The sequence below is a fragment of the Melozone crissalis genome, unplaced genomic scaffold (genome assembly GCF_028551555.1).
Source record: "Melozone crissalis strain CALT ecotype California unplaced genomic scaffold, PUWL_Pcris_2 ptg000027l_1, whole genome shotgun sequence".
In the NCBI taxonomy this organism is placed as follows: Eukaryota; Metazoa; Chordata; class Aves; order Passeriformes; family Passerellidae; genus Melozone; species Melozone crissalis.
In genome coordinates, this window is record NW_026535805.1 from 35544994 (window position 1) to 35569542 (window position 24549).

The window sequence follows — 24549 nt, forward strand, 5'->3', positions numbered from 1 at the left end:
GCTTGCTCACATTGAGGGTGTGTTTGATGAGCTCAGCTCTTCTTCTTTGCTCTTGGGAGACTCCAGGAAGTTGGTACAGTCAAATCCCTGGCTCGTGTTACTCATACAGAAACTTTTCTGTAGCTGATTTAAAGAAGAGCATTGAAAATGCTCAGGTGGAGCACAACAGATGTAGGCCCTGACAAGAAAGCTGATGCTTACAGTTTGAAGCTGAGGTAGAAAAAGGTAAAGCAGGAAGAAAATCAGGTGATTGTAAGGCCTCACTGGAAATTACCACAAATGTTTTGGTTTCCTGGGGCCCAAATATGTCTGCTGGTGTAGATACAGAGAAAACCAGCAGTGTCTTATTTGAGTTTGTTTGTTTATGTTTAGGATACCCTAACAGTACTGATGAGAAATCAGTATTTTTAGATGAAAAAATGGCAGTGCACAGTCACTTTTTTGAAGTCTTAAATAATTTGCACTGTGGCTAAAAGCAGCCTCATGTTATTGTGGTCTCTTTAGTCCCTTTCTTTACACCTGCATCCCTCTCTGAAAACAAACATGGGCTGTGTAAAGCTGTACTGCCTTTGCTGACCATTTGTTAAATGAGGTCTGTATTGATGACAGGCTTGAGGTGTCTCCTCAGGCCACTCCTGTGAGATGGATCCAGTATTAGCGTCCTTCAAATGATGGCTCTGAAAGCTGCCAAGGAGGTGGGGTGCACCTTGCAGTTCTGCATGGCCTTGGTGCTGTGGGCACTGCAGTCCTGCCAGGTCCTGAGGGCAGCCCAGGAGGACACTCCAGCGCAAAATACACTTGAATTTGTAGACTTGAATACAACTTTACACTGGAAATTGAGGGAACTGCAAAGTAAAATTCACAAGAGCAGTACAGAGACTGTACAGCACTACACTGGCAAAAAGAGCATTTCCCCCCCTAACTGAGAGGTAGGTAAGAACACTGCATGGCAGTATTTTGTATAGAAAATGTAACAGAGATGTCATTATTCCTGAAGAGGTCTATATTTTTTACACTGGTTTAGACTTCAGAGTGTAAATATAGTAGTACACTTTGTATGCACAGAGTAGAGTATCTGGAATTCATGGTGAATAGACAAGGCTTCTAATAACTGAATGCTTGTTTCATGTGACAAATCTATTAGTTTTAGTAGACTCCTTTGGCTTACACAGATTCAGATCAGTGACTTTAAACATTAATCTTAGCAAATGCATCTATGTTTTGTAACTGGAATTCTTAAGGCAATGTTCTCCTTTTTGTAACTGTATTTATATATGTGTAACTTCTAAAACTAATATTTGGTGGGAGGTTGCTGGGTTTGGGGGTTTGGGTTTTATTTTTTTGGAATATACTAATGAAATGTGATTTTAAAATGTCTTGGATATGTCACAAAGTGTATTAAAGGTTAATGATCTGCCAGCTGAATACTCTGGACCATGTTCTTTTTTGTTAAAGATCTGCATATCTTTTAGTGCTTGTCTTGTGCTGGGAGAATGTGACATTGCCCTTTGCTTGGGTAGGAGGCACAGTGCTGGGGGGTGGCTGGTCTGGCACGTATTGCCAAACTGAGCAGTTTGTCAGTTGTGCTTTTGGATTTTGCAGCAGTGTCTTCTGAAGTGTGTACAGACATCAGTTTGAGGGCCAGCAGCTCTGTGGCTGAGCATTCATGTCTGCTTCTCATCAGGAATTGGATGCTTTTATGCTTCCTGGTGTCACATTAATTGAGAGTAGTGTCTTTGTGTAAACTCTCAGGTCTCAAAGTACTCTCTTAATGCCATCCAGTGGCTCAGCTGCAGGTGTGGCAGGCAGGTTGTGTGTGAGTTGTCTGAGGAGATGATGTTTCATCTGCATTGTGGCATCCAAGAGGAAATGGTGAGATGGGAAGGGAAGGCTAAAAGGGGTTGGTCAGTCCTCTTGCTCTTGCTGTCCAGCAGTCTGGTATAACTGTTGGTGTTTCTAGCATTAACAGCAACCAAGTATTCAATGGCTGTGATTACAGTGCTGTGAACTGGCTCCTGCTGAGATTTGTGCTTCCCGATGCACAAAAGATGATGAGAAGTTTTCCATCTGGTGAAAATCCCAATTCTGGATGAAAAGGGAAAAGCAAAAATGGTGTTTTGCCAGAGTGAAAATTCTAACCAATGTTTTGGTTCTCTTTCTTTTGTTTGTTTCAGTGATAACCTCCCTAAAAAAGCTGAATCAGGCAGTTGCTTTACCAAGGAGAGCCACTTATCCACCCCAAACACGACTGCAGCAGAGCCACCAGGGTGCCTACTGCAACTTGAAGCTGCAGGACTGCAGCCATGGGCAAGCTCATGTGTGGTGTCTTGCCAAAGCCTCACATACTAAAGGCACACACTTGTAGACTTGTGTCTGGTAAATCATACCTGGCTTCACAGCTGCCATCAGCACTTTTTGCCAAGTGCTGGCTTCATGACTGAAAGCATGTCACAGGATAACCACTCCCTACAACCATACAAATATGCCCCTGAAGAGTGGCAGCTGTCCCTGAGGACACTGATTTCCATTGATTCTGTCCCAATGAGGATGGGCAGCAGAGCTGTGCTGTGATTCCCTGGTTGTGGACATCAGGGTAGTAAGGGTTCAGGTTACTTGGCCTCTTTTTGCATGGTGGGGCCTGGCTTAATCCCAGATGAGAAGGAAAGAGTCACTGCCTCCTGCAGTCTGAGTTTTCCATAGTGATTTCCCAAACATGGAGCAAGTCTGGCACTGCTTTGCTTCCTCTGACCATTGAAACTAGAACCAGATCACAAGCAGGTCACAAGCTCCTGCCTCTGAGAAAACACTTGGCTGGGACATTGGGCATCAGTGTGGAAGGTAATTTATTGGGACAGGAGATTCCTCATTCTGTGCTGTAACCTTTTCAGCTGGACTGTCTGTCCCCTTGCCTTGATTTGCTGCGACTGAGCAATATCTCCTGTCACTGACAGCATAAAGCAGCGAGCTGCTGGGATTCATCCTTCAGTGGGCAGCTTGCCACAGACACAGACATAAGAGAATGCTAAAGGCCACATCCGTCTCTTATTCAAGGAGAGTAATAAAGCAGATTTTATTTGACTTGTATAAATCCAGTTTAATTGGCTTTCCTGCTAACACTTTCATTAACATGTAAATTAGCTGTCCTAGAGCTGTTAATTATCTTTGCAGAAAATGTTGGATGTGATCATATACCGTACTCTTTCTTTTTTACTGCTAATGTTTCATACTGAGATGTGCCCATAAATATTCACTGTATTTTTTAAGAGGAGGACCAAGAGGCAAAGGCTTTGTGTCATCTTGTAGGGAAATGAGTATATTCTATTATTCACCAGCCTGCAACCACGTTAAGCTGACACACACAGGAGAAGCTTAGCACTCGGCTTTATGGGCTTGGCCTTTGAAGGTTCTGGGGGTTTTTTTGGAGTGTCTGGCAAATGAGAGAGCAGAGGAGGATGACAGGTGCTCAAAGGCAGCATCCTCTCTTACAGGATCTCTTGTGTTCAAAATCTGGCAGTGGCAGACAAACAGGTAGGCATTGTGAGGAAGAAAATGGCTGCATTCCCAGTGTTCGGGAAGCTCAGAACAAGCTAATTAATTTTCCTGTAGAAAAAGGAAAAAAACCTTAACTTTTTTAATACATCATAAAAATTTTTTTGAAAATTAGTTGTTTTTTCAGCTTTACCACCTGCTTAAAAATGTTCTTGTTCCTTTATTAATGAAAGATCTTGATGCTTCTCTTAACAAGTTACCATGACAAGTTGCAATCTGGTTATTAGCTGCCTGCTTTGCACAAATGGCAGCCATCGTGCACAGTTCTGCCCCACAGGCAAGGCAGAAAGGACCAGCTCGCTCCTCACCTGCGCTGTGGAAACAGAAGACCGACATGGCATTTGCTTGGGAAGAGAGTGGGAACAGGGACACAACTCCTGAATTGCTGAACTGCCTTTAGCATAAGACATGCCCATGTCAACACCTGTGGCATCAGCTGGTCTCAACCATTCCCATATTTCCTCGGGATCCGCATAGACAATGCACAAGCAGCCTATAGCATCTCTTTGCAGTTCCTTTCAAAGTGTGCTGTTGGTCATGGGCTTGGAACAAAAACCAGGGTGAGTTTTGGAAACTTGCAGCAGAGCAACACCAGTGTTACTGCTGTTGTTATACTGGTGTACATTCCTCCTTGGGATGTTTGTTCCAGAATAACTGGCAGATGAACTCTTCGAAGTAAGGATGCTTTATTTCAAACAACAGAAATTGATTAAAATATATATTCCAAAGGAAAATGTTGGGGTTTTTTTAAATGTCTTTTTTCCATACATCATTACATGTTCTTGCATATGATTTGTACCTGAAATGAAATAAAACATCTTAAGATGGATTAATAAAAAGAAATAACTTAGAATAAGGAAGTTTTCAGATGAGCTGTAGGTAATGTTAGGTTGTATGTACTTCATATACTTCCCTCCAGGGGCCGTATCTTTAAATGTGAAAATGAAATGTAGCATGGACAGATGATCTATTTCATTAAATATAAAAAAGATTTTTTCTTAAAATTTTGCATCATAATTATGATTTCTTTTGGAACCCTAAGGGAGTAAAATTTTACAACTCTAAGTCAGTATTTGTTTTCTTTAAGGTATTTTTGTTTTGTTGTAAGACGAGCAGTTTGTTGAACCCGTCTGCCACTGCACTGCCGTCTTCATCATCACTAAATGTAACCCAGTGACTGAAATCTTTCACATTGGGGTGATTTAAATTTTCTGAAGTGTGTGCTGGAGAAGTAGCTGACAGTGCCTGTGTGGAAAGAGGGAAGGAAGAATGAATGTCCAGGTCCAGAAGATCGGCGTTCTCTGGCAAGGAGCCGGTATCCAGTTGTTGTGGATGCTGGCCTGCTGGTGCAGAAGGGCCCTGGAGCTTCCCCATCAGTTCTGCAGCACTGGGTGCCAAGGGCTGAGTTGTGCTGTTTGCGGGGCCGGCACAGGCTGTGGGAGCCGAGCGAGCAGGGCCATGAGTCTGGGGGCAGGAGCCAGGGTTGTTGTTGTTGGAGTTATACAGTGACCCACTGAAAAGGGGGCTGTCACTGCTCTGGAGAACTTGGAGATGAAAAGCTGCAGGAGCCGACTTCTTCCTTCGTGGTGGCACCTTTGGGGCAAAGGGAGCGTTCTGAGGAGGCAGCACAATGGCCTCAGCTGTGCTCGCTGACAGGGGCTGCCTTTCACTGCTCCCCCTGCTCTCTTGAGGCTTCCCAGCTTGTGTTCTGGGTTTAGGGACTGGAGTGATCTTGGTTGGTCTAAGAATAGCTACAGCATCTAGATGGGGCTCTAGCAAGCCAAAAGGAGACTGTGCTGTCTGTTGGTCGAATTGGTCTTCTGGAGACATGGCCTGAGGAGGAAATAGAAGAAGAAATGTGAGAACAAAAAGGGACCTTAAACTCTGAGTCACTACTGGTGCAAGTCTAATTGACAGCATTACTAAGAACAGCTGACAGTCCTGGAAGGAAAAAAAAGCACTACAAAGAGGAGGCTTGACAGCAAGTGCTCCACTGTACCTGCTGGGCTCTGGGCTCATGCATTGCACCTTGCACTCGCCTTCAGAGAGCTAGTGAAGGACCAGGACCCTACAGCCTGTTTAGTCACATCTCCTTCTGACCATGTCCCTTTGCAGGTTAGAATTTTTGCTCTGGGCCAAATTAACACAGTTCTGAGGAGTTATTTATTTGTTCCATCTCTCTGCTGACTAATATTACTTAAGCAAGATTGCATGGGGAGGCCCATGCCTTTAGGTGTAGCTTATTTGGATAGATAAGGTTGAAGGAGAATTAGCTTAAGCTAACCCAATAAATGCATTAAGGGCTGTGTCCTGTCTTACTGATGCTGGCAACTGAAGATAAAAATAAGGTCTCAAAGTCCAGCCTAGCATACATCCACCATTTAAAAGTATATAAATAACAAGCCCAGCTCAGCCTAGGAGAAGCAAAGACTGCTTCAGATTTCTCACACTCTGTGTGACTGAATGAAAGCATTTAAATTCTTTATTACTCTTGCATAATATTAAAAGATAACGTACAGGCTTTTTAATGCAGGCAAAATATTTAGTCAGTATCTCATGGTGCCACTTCTCCCTATGTGCTGTTAAGTTGCCTGCATTTGACTGTGGTAGAGGGGGATTGGGTAGAGGTTTTCAAGTACACACCTCCCATCTGACCTCCCTCAGATGGAGGAAGGAGTGGAATTCCAGGGCAGTCAGCCTGAAATAGATCTATTCCTGCAGAAGCTCCCACATAACTAACACCAAAATAGCAATCCCTCTCAGCACCTTTCAAGAGTGCCTTGGGAATGGTGACAACCTAAACAAAACACACTGACGATCCTCGGCATAGACTGTGCTGTCTGGGTTGGGTTTTTTGGTTAATCTGCTAAGTAAAGAGAGCACAAAGTCCATTATAGAGAAGGGGTGAATGCCTTTACCAAAAGAAGGTAAGGCAGGAGCCCTAACAATTTAGAAGAGAGCTTCTTTAGCAGAGATTCTGTCAAAGGAAGAATATAAATGCTATATTTGTCTTTCCTCTTGTGCTCAAACTGCTTTACAAATTAGATAATCATTTTAGCAGCTCTAGAGGTGAACTATTGTCTCCATTGTAGAGACCTGGCATACATTAAAGCCTGAACACCTACAGCTTTGTATTTTTGAGACCATGAACTCTTGAGTAGACTCCAGAATTCAAACTGAAAGGCTGAATCCCATTACAAGGTGTGTAAGAAAAGCAAGAAAGGACACAGGACACAGAACTGATGAAGAAGCTGCCTCAAATCCTTACAGAGCAGACAACTCATGGTCAAAATTAGAGGCTGTGATAAAGAACAAATGAGTCTTAAATCCTGATAAGGTTTAGACAAACCAGAAGAACAACAAGAGAATGGACTGACAAATAGAAAAGCTGCATATGGCTCTCTTTCCAATCTTTCTTGCATTTTTATGCCTTTGTGACTGTAATACACAAAATTATCCCAGCACCTGCTGACTTGACAGGACTTCGTGCAAAAAAGAGCCAGGCATTCACAGTGGTTCCAACCTCCATCATTCATTCACACTGTGTAATGGAGGCTGGGAGCATTTTGCTGCAACTCTCTTACATTTTCCCCCTTGGCTCCTGTCCTTTGCAGGGGCACTGGCTTCTTTGGAGTTGGAACTTTGGGTGGTGGACGATGAGGCACAGGCACCGCTCCTGAAGCTGACTTTGTGATGCTGGGAAGAGCCTCAGGTTTGCAGGAAGTTTGGTTTCTGGCTGGAACAGGCTTTACTGCATCTTCCTGTACTCCTGAAAAGCAAAAGCAAATATGGCATCTCAGCCTGATCAGAACATAGATCCAAGATAATTTCTTTCACAACCATGTCTCCCAAAATGTTCATGCCTGTAGGGCCAGCTCAGGTTTTGGAACTAAGCACAGAGCTTTGCAATCCTGTAACATCTGTAAGAGGCTGTTAGGGGAAAACTTCCCTGTCTGAAATAATTTCATGCCAAACCAGCAGTGCTGTGCCACCATTGGGCCAGGTGGATAAAACACTGGCTGGGGGCTCAGGAGTACTGGGCTCAAGCTCTGAGCATCCTTTTGCCATTATCTGGAAAACCAAGTTAATGATACCAAGTGCATCTTGTAGAATGTTTTAGAAAGAACTGTAAATGCCAACAAGGGACTGGAAGTGATGCTGACCGGACTAGTTTTCTTACCCACACCAAATGAATCTGAATTTCAAAATCAATGGAGAATAAATCTGATTTCAAAATGAAATGAACATCCCTGAGGAACAAACATCAAGATGCCTTTTTGATATTTCTGAATAAATGGGATTATTGCAGATTGTATTCATTCTAGGTATAAATGAAGAGGGGTGGTTTTCTCCTAAACTGAGAGCCTTGCAAACTCAGGTAGCCATTTTCATTCACAGCATCAGCAGAAAGACTGCATGCAGCCCTGGGGGGTACATTCACAGTACCTACAGTAATTTTGTGCCCTAACTTGCCCTTGCAAGAAGCTCTCTTCTCCAGGGACTACACAGAGAGCCTAAACACAGAGTAGCCTTTTAGCTTAGCTATTCAAGCTGAAGTAGTGCAAGCTTTTATCTAGGTTACAGCTGTACTTGCTGTCCAAATGTGAAGAGAATCCAGGTTATTCCTCCTAGAGCTGCATTTGCTCTGTAGTTCTGCTTGGAATAGTGAGCATTCAGTAAATAGAGCAGCAAATATCGTTTATGCAACTCTGAGCTAACACAGGCACCATCAGTTTAGTAAAACTCCATCTTTATATTTTAATTTTTCTGACTAAATCTGGGCATAAATAACCCAAGGTTCTACTAGTAGCAGTTTCTACAACAAAAAATAAAATTTTAATAATTTTGAAAAAAGGTTAATATTATCAGAACTGACAGAGAATACCACATACAATTTTGCAAGAATGTATTCAGGTGAAATTCCCAATAGGAGTATGTGCATCTGGGCTATGGTGAAATGAACACACCTACATTTTTCTTTATTTAAAGATTTTTAGAAGTCAGTTAGAAAGCTGGGCTTACCTCCTTTGGCCTCCATAAGACATCTAATAGCTTCTTCTGCTTCTTCAGCTGTGGTGGTTTTGATCTGCTTGACGTTGTAAGGTTTGCTTATTCCAGTCCGGACTTTGGGCTTTAAAAAAAAAAGGAGAAAATCATCTTGAGAAAACTGATTTTTCTTGTACACCTCTAATTTTGCAGCTAAGCTCATGCACCTGTGAAATTCTGTTCTTGCAAATGGCTAGTCAGTGATCTATAAATACTAAAGAAATGGGAATTTTTTAGCAAATGGTACATCTTTGTTGGCAGCTGACAGAAGGCCAATGCCTGAGTGCCACAGCTGCTCCCTCAGCCATCCCTTGTTCAAGGCATTAGGATCCTCATCCAGCAAGGCAGGAGTGAGGAGGCATTTCCACATTCTGGTCTTGGTCACCTCAGGAGACTAACAGCCTTGCTGGCAGTGGTCGAGACTTTTCCTGCATTCTGGGCACTAGCATGGCTCACCAAAACAGAGGTGAGAAAACAATTAAACCATATGATGATAGTGTTAAAAATTCAAGTTAGCATCTGTCAAAAAGCAGCAACAATGCCCTGGTCTTACACCACTCATTCTCTCTCTTCCTCTTTGGCCTTCCTAACTCCTGTCCATTTATTAATGTTTTTGTGCTGCCTAACAGGCCTACAGTTTAGTATTACAGTACAAGAAGTTATCTTGGCATTTGCAGCTCAGACATGTGATGGACTTCCTTCCTGGTGTGACAGGTGCATCCTGCAGTGATTCTCAGTGTGGATGGGAGGGAACAGGCCAGTGCCAAGGGGCCATGCTGGGCAGCAGGACTCACTGGCTGCTGAGGGGCTCCGGGAAGCAGCTTTGCTGTTGCCAGGATGGAGCAGGTGGAATGGCTTCCTGGAGAGAGGGAACCATCTGAGGGGGACTTTTTGCCTGATGTTCCAGCTGGAAGAGGAATAAAAAATGGCTTTTTACATTCAAGAGCCAGTACAAAATTTTATCTGCAATGGAGCAAAACCAATGTGCATTCCATCACCCTTTCAAAATCTTGAACTCTTTCAGGAAGCAGTTTTGTAGTTAGTCTTTCTTTCATTTAATTAATTATATAACCTCAGCTGAGCATTACCATTGCATTCTAGGCACAGAAATACACATAGCAATGTTGGCACTTCTATGCAACAGACTCAAAAATGAATGGGAATAATCCTAAAGAACTCATCTTCTATCAGGTGAGCGTCACAGAACTTCTAATTTGAGTCTGGAAAATGTACACAAAAGAGAGACTTTTGGGCTGCAAGAAAAACATGATGTATAGCTTGTCTAATACAGGAGGCGAAGATGATTATGCTCATCTAGCAATCAGCTTTCATCCAGAAGTAGCCATAAAAACAGGAGCAGCACAGCTCTGGATGGCATCTCAGGGGGGCAGAGCTAACAAAAAGCATCACTTCCCCTTGTGCCTCACTGAAAATCATAATCCACTTTGCATTTCTTTCATAAACACAAGAATTGCTTGGGAAGAAGAAAAGGACAAAAACTGTCCAGAATAAGTATTTTCTCAAAGGTTTTTAAAATTCTGATTACAATTAATTCAGAATCCAAAAAACTGCAAGAAAACACTCAGTGACTGCAGAAGTCAGCAGGCATAAATACCAATCATCTTTATTGCCACAAACTGGCTGCTCAACTCACTAACCTGAGTGGTGAGCTAGTATGAAACATATTTGCTATTCTAGCCTTACTAAAAACATTTCTTTTGTGGAGTGTCTGTCCTCCTGAAGACAAACTTCTCCCATTACTAATAGCAGTAATACTCAGGCTGAAACAGGCTGGAAAGCAAGTCCAAGTCCCTCGACAACCTGACATTTCAGAACAAGGTATGACCTTCTTTGTCACCCAGACAGGACAGGCTAAAGCTCTTCAGCTGGGGCCAGCACCACATTAGAGAGAGTTCAACTCACCGGGAGGGGGAGGCCTCTGTGGTGGCTGCAGTGGCCGAGGCCGGGTAGGGATGGACAGAGACCTGCTGGGAATGCGGCGGCTGCGCTCCCCGCTGGCCTCCAGCTCCCGCTTCAAATCAGCGAGGTCTGCATCATCTAGGGACATTTAGCAAGTGTCTGTGTTAGATACACTCTGGGTGAGGCACACCAGCTCTGAGAGATCAGGAGAGAGGTGACCATGAGTGGCAAGCCTCAGCCAGGTCTCGCAGCAACACGACAGCTCCGTTCACATTTTTTGCTCTCCCCCCGTGTCTGCCTGCTCCCACTGCAGGAAACATCTCCCCTTTTGTCAAATGCTTCTCTCTCTCTCCTTTTCCACCATTTATTAGCTGTTTGCACCAACACAAAGAATGCCTGCATCCCATTCCAGGGTTATTGGGCACCTTGTTAGGTTCTGAGATTTTCACAGCCAGACTTGGTGGCAACCTGCTGCCATTCAAACTGTCATGGCTAGTCATGGTGAATTCCTTGCTTTCCATCCCAAACACAGGAATTCCATTTGAGGATCAGGCACCTCTTCTTGCACAGGAGAACTGTTTTTATATCAGAGAAAAATCTGTCTGAACAGTTCAATCATGACATCTCTGCTTTCCAGCAACATCTCCTAAAAGGTACAGCTGCCTCAATCTGATGGCTCTTGGCTGCACCTTACATCACTAACTAATTACTCAGTCTTTCATCCCACCTAAACCCTTCTGACAGCTGGAGAGGGGTGAAGTATGGATTGCTTTATTCTTCTCCATCTGCTATAGTGTGGACTTTCATTTCAGCCCTCTCCCCCTGCCATGGCTGCCCAGCTATGCAGCTCTTGTTCTTTAGAGCTCCAAGATCCACTGGGTTTAGTTTTGTCCCTGTGTTTTGGAGAGATGGGGAAGGAATTGTGCAGCAGCAGTCTCTTACACTTCAGGCATTTGTAAACAAACCCTTGTTTTTCGGAGAACTGTGCTCTGCAGGGGATCACGAGCTGCCTCACAGCTTCCTGCTCCCACTCAGCAGCAGATGGCAGCCACAGAGACAGAGCCTGTGGTCTGCCCAGCCCGCCCTCCCGCGCTCTCTGCATTTTCAGTACTTCTAAGCTGCAGATATGGGCTCATCAGCAGGATCCGAGGAGTCATGCAGGCACCTGGAGGCACGGTTTGAAGTTCTGGCAGTAAAAGTGAACACAACAAAAGCCAGCCATTACCACTCAATTCCATCCCTGAAAGGCTGCTGGCAGGGACATCAGTTTCGTGAAAGCTGTGCCCTTCCCTGACCTCAGAAACACACATACACTATTGTGCCTGTCACTGTTTTCTATCCGTGCCTACCACCAGCTACACAGTCATCATACCTTCAATTAGAAGGTATTCAGGCAGAATTGGGAGCTTATGGAGGAATCTGAAATTGCAGACACTTCAAGATTAATTGAATATATCATATTTTGAGTTATGTGAGACCATGACCCCTCCCTGACCCCCTTCAAACCATACTCCATTACCTCTATTTACTTTGTGATATTTTTTGTGGAGAAGAGTTAGTGTGAGTGACAAGATTCACTGCAATTCTCTGTGGCTTAATGAATCATCACACAATAGGCCAGAGGTGATTTGAGGGCAAGGCACCCTATAATACAAAGTGATTGACTTCACAGTATTTAATAGTGACTGATCACTCCTTTACTCAGGGATAGGCTTGTGGGTCTGGCACACTGAACCCAGCCTGTGACTCAAGGTGGGCAAGAAAGCCATAAATCACTCTGTTTGGAAAATCTGTCTGTGTAAGTGTATGAATTTCGTTTAATCTTTTTGAACTCTACTTCTGACTCAACCTTTGAGGGTATTAAAAGTTTTCACTTTTATGTCAGAAGACAAAGCACTTCTGAGAGAGTGCAGAATGACAGCTACTGAATCACTGCTGTCACAACCAGGTGTTTAATACATATCCCAGCCTGTCAATGCTCGGCCACTCAAGCACGTCCTGATCACATCCCAATGTAAGACTGGCTTGGCTCATTCCTGCCTCAGTTTTTATCAGTTTTCTCTCCACAGCTTTATCTTCTTTTTACCAAGTCACTTCACAATAATGTGCAAACAAGCCAGGTAACTGAGGAAAAAGGTTACACATTCATGAGGTACCTATAGAATTATTATATGTATATATATTCCACGAACCTAGACTCCTTCACAAATAAATCAAATGGGAACAAAAGAGAAACTTCAGGCCTCTGAAATAATTTGAACACAGCAACCTCCCAGCTTACAGCTAACTCTTCTGCCACTGCTACTGCTCAAAGGACAGAGTTGAGCCCATCACTGAATCAGCAGGATTCTTCTGGTTTGATTTTGCTTTGGCCCTCACCAATAAGAAAATAGCATGCAATTTTTTTGTTGTATGTTCTGGTGCCAAACAACATCAAATGGATAAAAAGATTTAATTTCCTCTGTCTAGAAAAGCATTTTTCAGCTTTCCTGCCTTGCCCTAGCCTAGAGAGAAGGAGAATCATCATGAATTTCATCATTTGTATTGCTGTTATGCCTGAGGACCTCAACTACAGTCACTAACTCAAGGGGAGTTGAGCATTAATAGGTATTACAGGAGAACATAGAATGAAAATATAAATGAACAGGGAAATACATACAACAGGAGAACAAACAACAATCCTTCAGGTCTTACCTTAAGGAAGGGGGATACTTTACCTTTATACAGGCGGGGGGTTTGTCCAGATTTGTTTGAAAGAGCTGTGGATGCACAGTGTGTATCTTCTGCTGTGTCTGCTGCTAGGTGTTGACACAGAGTATCCTCTAAATAATCATCTTCATCCTCTATATCACCTGGATTAAAATATTAGATAACAAAGAATTCATGAGAAAAGTCATTCTCTGTCTCTCTACACTCTCAATTAATTAATCTATATAATCAGTTAATTTAATAATTTAATATATATTACCTAAGATTCTTGTGTAACCACGCCATGTGTTTCATTACAGTGTGTCTCTACAGGCAGCTGTATCATACATTGAATTTGCTAACATATAACACTGAATTGACAGGATGATCTAAGTAACAGTTCTATGCCAAGGCACAGAGTCAGGTCATGGCTTTAATTACAGTAGCCTTTTTAATAAGTGTGGCTTCATTACAAATTAAGGTACCACTGACACTCATACTGTCCTGCACTGACTCTGTGCAACTAAAGTCAGCAAAGCAATTTCTCACTACTTAGCTTAGAAGCATGTTGCTTACCTTCTGACTCATAGTCCAAACTTGAGAAGTCAAAATTTTCTTCCAGAAGGTGGGAGTTTGCCGTGGGGGACATGGGGACAACGCTGTCCCGTTTTCGAACAATTTCCTCCTGAAGGCCCTTTAGCCAGTCCTTAGTCTTGGGCTGGATCTTCACTGTTCTGCCTCTAACCTAAGCACAGAAAGAACTGTTTCCCTTTGCCAAGAACCTTCAAAAAACAAGAATGCTTGAACAGAATAATCAAGTTCTGTCAGCCTGTTCAGAATGTTCTTACCCCCACAACCAAGTTTCCAGACTGTAAAAATATTCTTGAAAGAAAATGAGCTTCACAGTTCAAAAGCACTGCTGATGCTTTTGGGAAACACTGGAGGAATAGGTGATACATCAAATATTGTCAAAATGACACTGGAATAGCAGTATTGGCATGAGAGGGTGCTGGTTTTGAGTCAGCAGCTTTGAAACACACATGAGTTTTGTATCTACTGCTACCTGTAAGGAGACTGACCAGAAAAATCTCATATGTGATGTACGTGGGAAGGTGTATTTTCAAACACATTAGGACTTCAGCTGCTTATGTGTGTTGCTCTATGACATTTAGGATGAAATGCAGACAAGCCAGCAGCTTTGACAGGAAAATCAGTTTATAAGTTCCCAACTCAGATTCCCAGCACCTTCACATACTGTGTGCACACAACTGTGTTTCAGTCTGTGCTTGAAATTACATCAATAGCAGGAGTCAAATTAGAAGATAAAACTGCAAATATGAAAGAAGAATGAGAGTTAAAGTCCATTACTTCAGTATTAAGTTTACAGGGCAGTCACAAACAGTTTTTTCAACAGGGGGTCGATGATTTGTAGAGTATGTGTGTGGGAAGGAAAAGCAGGGGATGTAAAGGTAAACTCCTACTGCTAATGCTGGATTTGCCATGGAAGCCAATGAATCATGTTGTCACAGCTTAGCAGAAGGAACCTATTTGATACTGAAGAAACAAAAAATCTCCAAACCATAATCATGAGGATTCTTTGGCAACAGTATGAAGTCACACAGAATGTCAGGAGAACTGCTTCAAGCAGCCACAACCATGAACAAGTCCGTGTTCTGCACAGGTGTCAGAGGCCAGATCCTAAGCACTGCTTGGGATCCATGAAAAGTCACCTCATGCCATCCTGACACTAAAGTACTGCATTAATAGCCTCAGCAGATGTGAAAGTAAAGGACTTCATGAGCAATAACTCTTTGAAATAATGCTACTTGATTTAGGTAGAAACTCAAGTACTTCACTCTAAGCAACCACTTTTGAGAAATTTGTTATGAAATTATTATTATAGGTTTGAGAAAGGCTTACTTTGGCACCATCTATATCCATAACACGAAGAGCTGACTTGCTGTCTGCAAATGTCACCAGCATTTGACCTCCACAGATCCTAATGAAAAAAGGCAGAGGAGAAAAAACATTTTGTTTCACCACCGAATAAAATCCTTTGAAGGCTAGAATGATAGAAATCCACCATATAGATCTATATACAGGATACATATGCAATGCTGTGCAGTTGGTCTTAGTTGTATTTTCATTCACAAGTCCATTTTTTGAGGAGGAACAGGTGGTCTGTGAATCCCAGCTGGGCTCCTTTTCTCTCCAATCCTCCCTTGTATGACCCCAGAACCCTGCCCTTTTCTGGATCACCCTGGAACAGCAGGACAAACATCTCAGTAGCTGTTGGCAGGATACCCAGTCCCTCTGGACTAACTTCTGTGGTTCTGCATATCCTACACCTCAGATGACATGTGATGTTCCCAGAGTAGTATTCCAACAAGATCTAAAGCAATTAAAAACAAAATAAACCAAGAACAATCCACCAAAACATGTTCTTTTCTTGCTCCTTTCATTTACAAGCAAGGTGGTGCTGTTTTTCCTGGACAGCTGCTTTGGAACCCTCAGCTTATATCAGTACTTCATAAAACTACACAATAACAGGTCATCAGCTTTCTCCACTAACAAATGAATCAAATAAACATGAACAAGTTTTTGGCAGTGTTTCCCAGAGGTCACTGTTAGGTCTTTTGCCTGTATTTCTCAAAACAGAAGTCTCACAGCTGTGCTGGAGCCCTGTAGAGAATCAATCAGAATGAAATAAAGCTGCTCTGCCAGAAGGTATCACACTCTCCCTCTCAAACCCAGTGGGTGACAGCTCTGTGAGAAGCTGTACTGTTAACAAACAAGCAAAATGACCCTCAACAGGAAGGAGAGCCAGCCAGGAATTCCTGCCAAGTGTGAAAGAGTGGTGGAAGAGAGCAGACCCCCCCAGAGGAGGTGAAGCAGGGCCCAAGGATCCACCAGAAGCAGCAATGCTTGGAAATGAGGCCGGAATCTAAAGATGATGATTTACATCAAAGTCTCTGCTTTTATGGCATTGTACTGAATAAAATCCTCTTTCAGTCAGACAAGAGACCTGCTGGATTACTTCTTTAAAAGATTGTTGAGAGGTGTAAGATATTCAAAACACTTGCATTCAATTTCTAATGAAGAACTGAAAGTGCAGTAAAGGAATTCTACATACCTAATATTCCAATACAAAGTTAACTCTGTCAGGACAGTCTGTGGTTTTTAATAATGCCATGCCATTTCACATGCCACACTCACCTGACCAGAACAACAGTGCCATAATCCTCAAACATCTGCATAAGCTCTGTACGCAGGTCTTCAGGAAATTCATTTTTCTCTTCAGGTGTTGGTGACAGCAGATTCACCACTACTGTGGCATCCAGTGGTCCCTGGAAAGATGACACTTCTCGGAAAACACTGTCACGGGCAGCTTCGTTAACCTCCTGAACTTCCACTTCTACAATAGCTAATACTGGCCTACACAAAACAAAGGAAAAATACTAATTTAAAAATAAGAACTGCTTATATAAAATTAAAATCTATATAAAGAAGGAGAACAGGTAAGATTCATTTTTTCTGCAGTGGTTAACATCATGTCTTGAGCACTATTAACTATATTTCCCTGTCCTGAATTAGCTGAATGTAACTGAAGACACACCATGAGTGACTTGAAATAACAATTGTATGAAGCACTTATGGCAAACCTACAGACCAAAATTTCAGGATACTTCACTCATTATCAAACAGCTGTGGCCCCAAACATCTACATATATTATGTTATTACATATTATATTATTAATATATACGGAAATATATGATTTTCTGTTAGACAAGGCCACATATCTTCTTATAAAAACTAAGGACAAGGTATTCTAGATGTATAACATTGTCATGTAGCAAATATGTGCCACTTCATTACACTAAAGCAGCCAACACTGCAAACTTGCTTCTTGAGCCATTTCTTACAAATTCTCTGTGTGTTAGATTTGAATAAAATTGAGAGAGCTGGCTGAAAGAGTAGAACTCATCTCATCTCAGTGGGCGCAATCCACACTCTCAGATTTTCACCTGCATATACACACAGACCAGTGACTGGGACAGCTGCTCTTACAACTATGTCAAAATTGCTGTCTTCTACTTGCAATAGTCCTGGCTCTTGAATACACATTACCAGAACACATGAAAGCAACAACAGCAGGGCTAGAAAGGGATAACAAAGGGGAAAAATGTATAGGAAGCATTAACTATTTCCATAAGCATTGTGAATCATAATGCATTTCCATATGTCACAAAGATACAGCTATGCCCTTTTTCTAGCACAAACCTTGGGAAAGCAAAGCTGCTGACTGTAATTAAAAAGCAGCTTTTGGAGTCAAGTTTGCTGAAATAGAAAAGCATGTATAACAGTCATGTTTCACAGATCCCATCCTCAGGGTCCTACATAATGAGAGCAGCAGCTCCGCTGTGCTTTGCAGAACACAGCAATGCCAGAGCCTTGACACAGAGAAATTGATTGCAAGAGGCATGTTCCTTCACTGCTAGAGGAATACAGAACAGTCCTGGAATGCAAAAGCACCACCAGAAGCACACAGACAGCTACTAGGGGTCACTAAGCATTGCTAGGAGGAGTAATATTGTAGCATTTCCACAAAGCATGCAAGGGGTGAGGGAAATATTCTGAATATAAGGGACCTTTCAAAGTGTATTTATCTCAGAATTTGTTTCTCAGAAGTGGAGAACAATTTTATTAAAGATAGGTCATTCACATCCCTAAAGAGAAGTCAATTATATAGATCAACCAGAAACACTGGCCTTTGATTTTTCTACCTTTTCCCATTTCCCATTTTAAAGGGGGCACAGAAGCCCCACACTTGAGTACTTGAGTGAAGAGGCCAAACTCGTCCCTGTGTGGCCTTGCTTACACCTCTTCAGGCCCTACCTCCTCCTCTCCTGCAGCAAGCTGAGTGGAAATCCATCAGAGCAGCTTCCTTAGGTATCAGAGCTTTTCAAACCCAATAACAGAAAGCTCTGTTTTCTATACCTCTTGCTGCAACTTATCCAACTCTAGCTGCAATCACCGTGCAGGAAAAATAAATACATGACTTTAGATACTTGCCACTCTAGCATAAAACTCACCATGAGAGGAAAAGACCCATGAAGCAGATACTGAACATGGAATAAAGGTGTAATTCCTGTTTCAATCAGACTTAGTCCCTTGCTCTGAAGGTGTAATTCAGCATGGCACATTTTAAAGTCTCTCTGATTATTTAGTTACCTGTGGTCGGATGCTTGCAGCTCTGCTCTCCCATAGTACATCAAGGCTCCAGGGGTCCAGGTATGCCTGACTTTAGTATCAGCACTCAGATCACTGTCCAGAAGATTGATCTCTCCAGCTATGCAGCACAAAACATAATTTAAAAGTCACTCAAATCCAGTTTTAGTAGCAGTTAAACACTATTTTATTAGGAAGCTCTCCACAGACCCTACTAGTGGGCGGTGGGGGTTCTTTAATTCTTGTATATATATCATTCAAAGAAGAGCTTGTATCCTACAAGATTTAGAAGTTAGGGACTAGAAAGAAAAAAGAGAAAGGACTGGGAGTGAAACTGAGATAGCTGATCAGTAGAGTAAGAACCTGCAAAATTGTTGACCAGAATGTCACCCAATTAATGATCTGTACAACAAGGGTTCATAGTCATATTAGTATTTTATGTCCTACCTCAACACTAAGCATAAAACCAGACATTGCACTTGGACACTATTTTGTAAATCTGAGTATTAGACAGGGATTGGAGGAATAATACACAAGAGATATGAGAAACCAAACCCATGAAAATCCAACCTCCAAATTATTCTGTTGCAACCCTTAAGGTACAGAAAGTGCTCCAGACATGACACTAGAGTGAGGTATTCTGTTGTTGTTAGTAACAAGGAAGTTTTTGGGTCAGTGTTTGACTGAATGGATAACTCTGTCCCTCTTTCCTGCGAAGCTGAAAATGAGTTAATATGGAATATGGCATTTCATCCTAGTCACTCACACTGGGGCTACACTTTCTTCTCATAAAGCAAGCAGTCATTTAGCCTATAGCAACAACAAGATGCAACACAATAAGAGCTGAGAGGCAGAAGAGCCTTGCCACCAGCACTAAAGGAGAGGAACTCTGGCAGCAAACTAAGAAAGCTGTGCAGGGCTGGGAATGTACCAGTCAGTTATGGACCCATGTGAGCCAGCTGGGGCAGACCTACACAAGGGGGCTGTTTTAACTTCTGTATTATATCTCATACAGCTTTTCTTCCCTGAACTGCATCTCTATCAATGGTTTAGGCTCCTCATTTTAATTTGTTTTTCATTCCTTAGATAAGAGGGAATAACTCTATCATGATGACATGCACTCTTTCACTGCCCCAGTTTCACTTTGTAGTTTTTACACTTAACATAGTCATGGTATGACTTAGATTCCAAGCAGAAATTTCCAGGCATGTGAAAAACCACATCTGCAGGCACAGATCAAATTAACTCTCCAGCAATTACACTCCTAATATGAATTTATTCAAATTTTAGAAACACTGGGGGATATATATTCCTGCAGACTAAAAGAATGATTATGAGAACTATCTCTTGATATGCAAAGAAAGACTTTTTATTTCTTAACTGCAACTTATGAATAACAAGTGAAAATGGCCTTTCTGTTGTGTTGGCCACTCATGAATTCAAAGTACTTTATCAGGACTAATGAATGAAACCTCCCCAATTCTATAACTTAGAAGAATTACTCCTAAGAATTACCAGTACAGAAGAAATTACAGAAAACTGTTTCTACATCTGCTGAGAAGTGCAGTTTTAACTATCTAGCCATTATAACACAGAAACTTCATGTGGACTAATGATTCTGTTGAAAAACAACAGAATTATTTCTGTACTGCTACAGCTGGGCTGTTTTTAGTTCCTTAGTGAGCTCCCAGCACCTGCAGCGTAAAGCCTTTGTTCACATACCCCCAAGAAAAAAGGGCCTTCTCTATCTCTGGCACTTAATCCAGTGAAGCTGAAAGAACATCTGCTTGAGTAAAGCACCATTCAGTAGATTAAGCCCCCTTTAATGGGTTCTAGGTGAATTCTAACACAACTTTCGGATAAAGAAGGATTCTACACACCTGTTTTTTCAAAGGGCAGTTTCTTTCTCCACCAAAGCACTCTGTCAGTCCATGCTGGGGTTCTGCACTTATCACTTGTATCATAAGCCTCCGAGCCAACGTCGTATTTATATGTTGGTCCAAAATTAATAGTCCCTTCATGGAAGTCTTTAAAAATCTAATTAAATAAAGAACATCTCTTTAAGTTACAGATGAGAAAGCTGCCACTGTGATGTATCAACTTCCCCACAATGCTCTGATTTTTAAACCAATTGCTGCATTCAAGTGCTACAAACAAGGGTCTGAAATGCAACCTCTTTACTCTCTCAAGGAATAAGAAAGACCCAGCCAACATGCAGTTATTGAAGAAAATGAGACACACTGCCTTACTTTTCCACTGGATTTTTGCTGCTGTAGTTGATCAAATTCCAGAAGTGTCTTCCAGTCTTGACGTTTGAGAAAATAAAAGACTTCTTCATACGTTAGATCAATGCGATAGTTAAAATCACCACACCAGAAGACATAGTCATGGGAGAACATGTTCTGCCCCTAGTTTTGAGGTACAGAATACTGTTAATGCTAAATCACATTCATGAAAACATCTTTAAAATGCACTGAAATGTAGTACTCGTCTCTGACTTACTAAATACTGGACCTACTTGTCACAATTTATTTGTCAAAATTCATTTTGTGCTAAAATAGAATGGTTCCTTCTCTGGCTTTGGCACTCCACTGAGCTGAATTTTGTAAACAATAATGTCAGACTCTGACCCCACTTTCCTGAAGGTATGTCTAAGCTGGATCCTAGCTTTATATTCACAATTTGTCTCTCATGAATATTCAAAATATGTTTGTTTCCTTAAGACATTTCACATTCATATATTTGCATATTCTAAATATAACACAAAATGTGTTTCTGGTACCAAGGCAAATTTAGCAACAAGCTCCTGAGTAAGAACAACCTCCAAATTCGATCTTATGTGCACGTCATAGTTTTGTAAAGGTATTGAAATCAAACGTCAATGAAAATTCACTCCAGTTCTAAATTTAGCATCCTATTCTCTAAACAGTCTTTTTTTTTTTTTTCTTCCTTCCCAGCACAGCAATAAGCCTCTAAACACCAGAGATTCATAAGGGAAACGTTCCAGGCTGTGGCTGTCACAGCACTAGAGGGCACTCTTTATATGCATTATACACACAAGGTACCTTCAGCTGCTCAAAGTGTAAAGGACATCAAATAGTTAACGAGTTAGAAGAAAAAACTACCATAAGCACAACTTTACGGCCATTTGGAACAGATCCTCTTTGCAGGACGTCCAGTCTGTCACTATTAGCTCCTACATAAACCAACTGATTGATATGCTGCACGTGCCAAGCCTCTAAACCTTACAAACAACAGGAAGGTAAAATTTTATGCTTTGCAAACTAAATGACATTTTTTGCTGACTAACCAGAATACACAAACTCAACCAATCCCATCCTGGCTTAGGCCTTTCCAGAGAGGCTCAAGAAAGAAAATTAAAGCAATCAACATTAAGGGAAGCAAAGGAGCCCTGCCACCAAATCCCATGGGTTATCGACTGGCCTGAGGAGACAAGCTGGAATTAAAACACTAGGGTGACTGATTTGACACAATTTAGGGGAAAAGTTATTCATGCAGACCAGTGGTGCCTATTGCCACACTCTGAGAGAAGCCAGCAGTTCCTTGAGAGTGACACATTCAGGACGAAAAGAAGGGAACAGAGGGTACCATGCCAGTGCCCAAGAATTGATCCATCACACCCGACCAGAAACAGCCAAGGCACTGCTGCACTGAATGGCATGGATGGTCTTTCAGGAATTCTCACTCACTAGAGCCAGCAAGAGCTATCAGTATCGCTCTCCAGCTCCAACATCAGTCATCTAGAGCTTAACTGCTCAAAGCCAAGGACTTTTCAAGCACTGGAGCAACTCTGGTTTTTCAAAGGATTAGTACTTTTGTAAAGCAAGTGCCACATTTGGTAGTACCTACTCTTCTGTGAAACATACTTCCCTATTTATTTATTTATTTGCTAACATTTTCTTTCATGGTACTGAGATGCCTTCTTTGATGACCTGTCATCAAAGGCAGCCTGAGACCAGCTTTCATGATGTAAAGATACCACCTTTATCTCCAATACTTTTAGCACACATACATCTACACTTACCATTGGGAAGCTGAGTTTCTGTGTGATTTCTTTATAATCTTCATTCCTCTCTTTCACCTGAGTCTGCCCAGCAGTCAAGTGACTGCATATAAAGCAGAAACTGGTACTATAGAACTGAAAACGAATGCTCACTGCCCCTTTATTCCCAGCTTTTCCTCCCATTCCTGTCTTCACGGTGTCTATTGCTACATCCCTGCATTAAAAAAAAAATAGAAAGGGAACAGAGTAAAGGGCTTCAGGGACAAACATTCAATTAACTTTGACTGCAATATAAAGGGAAAAGCCAGTTTACAATGCCATGTCCTTTCCCCTCTAGAAAGCTTGCTGCTTTCAGGCACATCTTTTAGTTTCTTGATGTTCATGTACTTGTGTTTCAAATTAAGTTTAATACAATACAATACCACAGAAAACTATTTGAAAATATTTTTCTCCTTTTCTCGTCCCTTCCAAACAGACCAGCACAACCTAATTTCTGAAATACTGGGAATTTCTATAGAATATACTTTTCAAGTTTCCCTCTACCATGATCCTTAAAATATTGACAATAACTAAATTTTACCATTATGCTTCCTTTTACTTTTGAACATATGGGAATGTGCTTTTCAGACAGTTAACAATTTACTGTTCATATGTGTTGAAACCCAACTTCACAATTCATGATGCATTTTCCATTTAATTAAAGAGCAGCAGATCATAACCCATACTTCATTAAATCAGATGTGATAAAATCAGAGATTATTGGATACAACTATTTATATGTAACTTCTCAAATGAGTTCTGTACTGATGACAAATTGCTTAAGGTCTCCATGTTGCTAATCACTTAGTATTTCAATGTGATGATTAGCACACACTTCACTACAGAAAGATAATTTGATAAAGCAGACCACCTGCTCTCAGGGTAATTTCTCCCAAATAGCCAGGCTACTCCAAGAACAAAGCATGGCTGTCTGATCAGATAAGTAAATGGTGAGATCATTGTTTTAGCCAACCGTAGTACAGTGCATGCCTTTCCCAGTGAGAAAATTTTACTTTCCAGAGAAAACATCAAGCAGATCTGACAAGAATATTACTGATGTTAAAAAGGGACGTGCAGAAAACAGCTAAGTCTTATTTGAGTTATTTTCAGAAATTCGTGATGTAAATGATGCAAGATGTTACAGGTCTCCTTTCCCCACCCCCTTCATTTTCCTCTCACTTCCTCCCCCATCTTTTGTACCTTTTTTCTCTATCTTTAATTTCCTGTCTTTTCCTGACAGCAGGACACCACCAGAAGACACCCTCAGGGAGGCAAAGGAGGAACATCAAAGTTTTCTATGAAACAATGGGTTTTAAGCACTCCTACAGAAGCACGGTGTTCAGTCTTTTCACTCTAAAGTTCTCCCTTCCTGCTGCCTGCCTACCCATCTCCTGGCTGGTATTCAACTGATTTTCATTCATGGCAAAGGTTATGCTGAAATAACCCGCTGTAAATTCAGCTGCTTGTACTTCATCAATCATTTCACTGATGTATAAACCAGCTATTGTCTCATTATTTCTCTATTCTCTGTCTTCTGTCTAAATCTCTTCAATCTCTGTAAGCACAGAAGCATTTTTTTGCACTTCTGATCATTTTTCCTTTCCTCTTCTAGACATGGGAAAAATATGCAAGCATACAGGTTAGATTTGATTATGCTCACATAGCACATAGCAGTAAATTTGCATTAAATAATGAAACTTGGTCAGTAAAATCAACTTCCCTTTTTCTCTTGAGTTTCAAAGGGCTACATCCAATTTCCAGCAGTTTGACAACTGCAATAGAACCACTATGCTGTTCTGCTTCTGATTTCCACTTAAACCACAAATTTCTTACTGGATTACTCGAATTTTTTGTAAGCCAGGTGAAAAGTCACAAACTGAGAGAAACACTTCTCTCTGGACTGCTTCATAGCAGCAGCAGCAGCAAAAAAAAAAAAATTCTTTAAATAATTTTGAAGAAAGATTACTGGAAAGCAGCAATGCAAGACCATCAGAGTTACCTGCATTTTATTGCTCTGTCTGGCCTACAGCCCCTGATGTTGCACAAGCTCTGT

At 41.6% G+C, this 24549-nt stretch overlaps 2 protein-coding genes across 2 annotated transcripts in view; both read right to left on the reverse strand.

The window, feature by feature from the left end:
• The window catches only part of GTF2H5 (general transcription factor IIH subunit 5), a 31738-nt gene extending 27722 nt beyond the window's left edge, over positions 1-4016 (reverse strand). Inside the window, exon 1 of the mRNA XM_054280646.1 lies at positions 4013-4016. The gene's annotated coding sequence lies outside the window, so the exon portion shown is untranslated. The remainder of the gene's footprint in view (positions 1-4012) is intronic.
• Positions 4017-4218: 202 nt separating this feature from the next.
• Positions 4219-24549, reverse strand: part of SYNJ2 (synaptojanin 2) — a 55778-nt gene continuing 35447 nt past the window's right edge. The window contains exons 14-26 of the mRNA XM_054280644.1: positions 22479-22671; positions 20683-20841; positions 20314-20470; positions 18437-18554; positions 16420-16638; positions 15124-15202; positions 13780-13948; positions 13233-13367; positions 10519-10653; positions 9390-9502; positions 8572-8680; positions 7134-7318; positions 4219-5382 (exon numbers count right to left, since the gene is read on the reverse strand). Coding sequence (XP_054136619.1) covers positions 4603-5382; positions 7134-7318; positions 8572-8680; positions 9390-9502; positions 10519-10653; positions 13233-13367; positions 13780-13948; positions 15124-15202; positions 16420-16638; positions 18437-18554; positions 20314-20470; positions 20683-20841; positions 22479-22671 — 2551 coding nt within the window. The 3' untranslated portion in view covers positions 4219-4602. The remainder of the gene's footprint in view (positions 5383-7133; positions 7319-8571; positions 8681-9389; positions 9503-10518; positions 10654-13232; positions 13368-13779; positions 13949-15123; positions 15203-16419; positions 16639-18436; positions 18555-20313; positions 20471-20682; positions 20842-22478; positions 22672-24549) is intronic.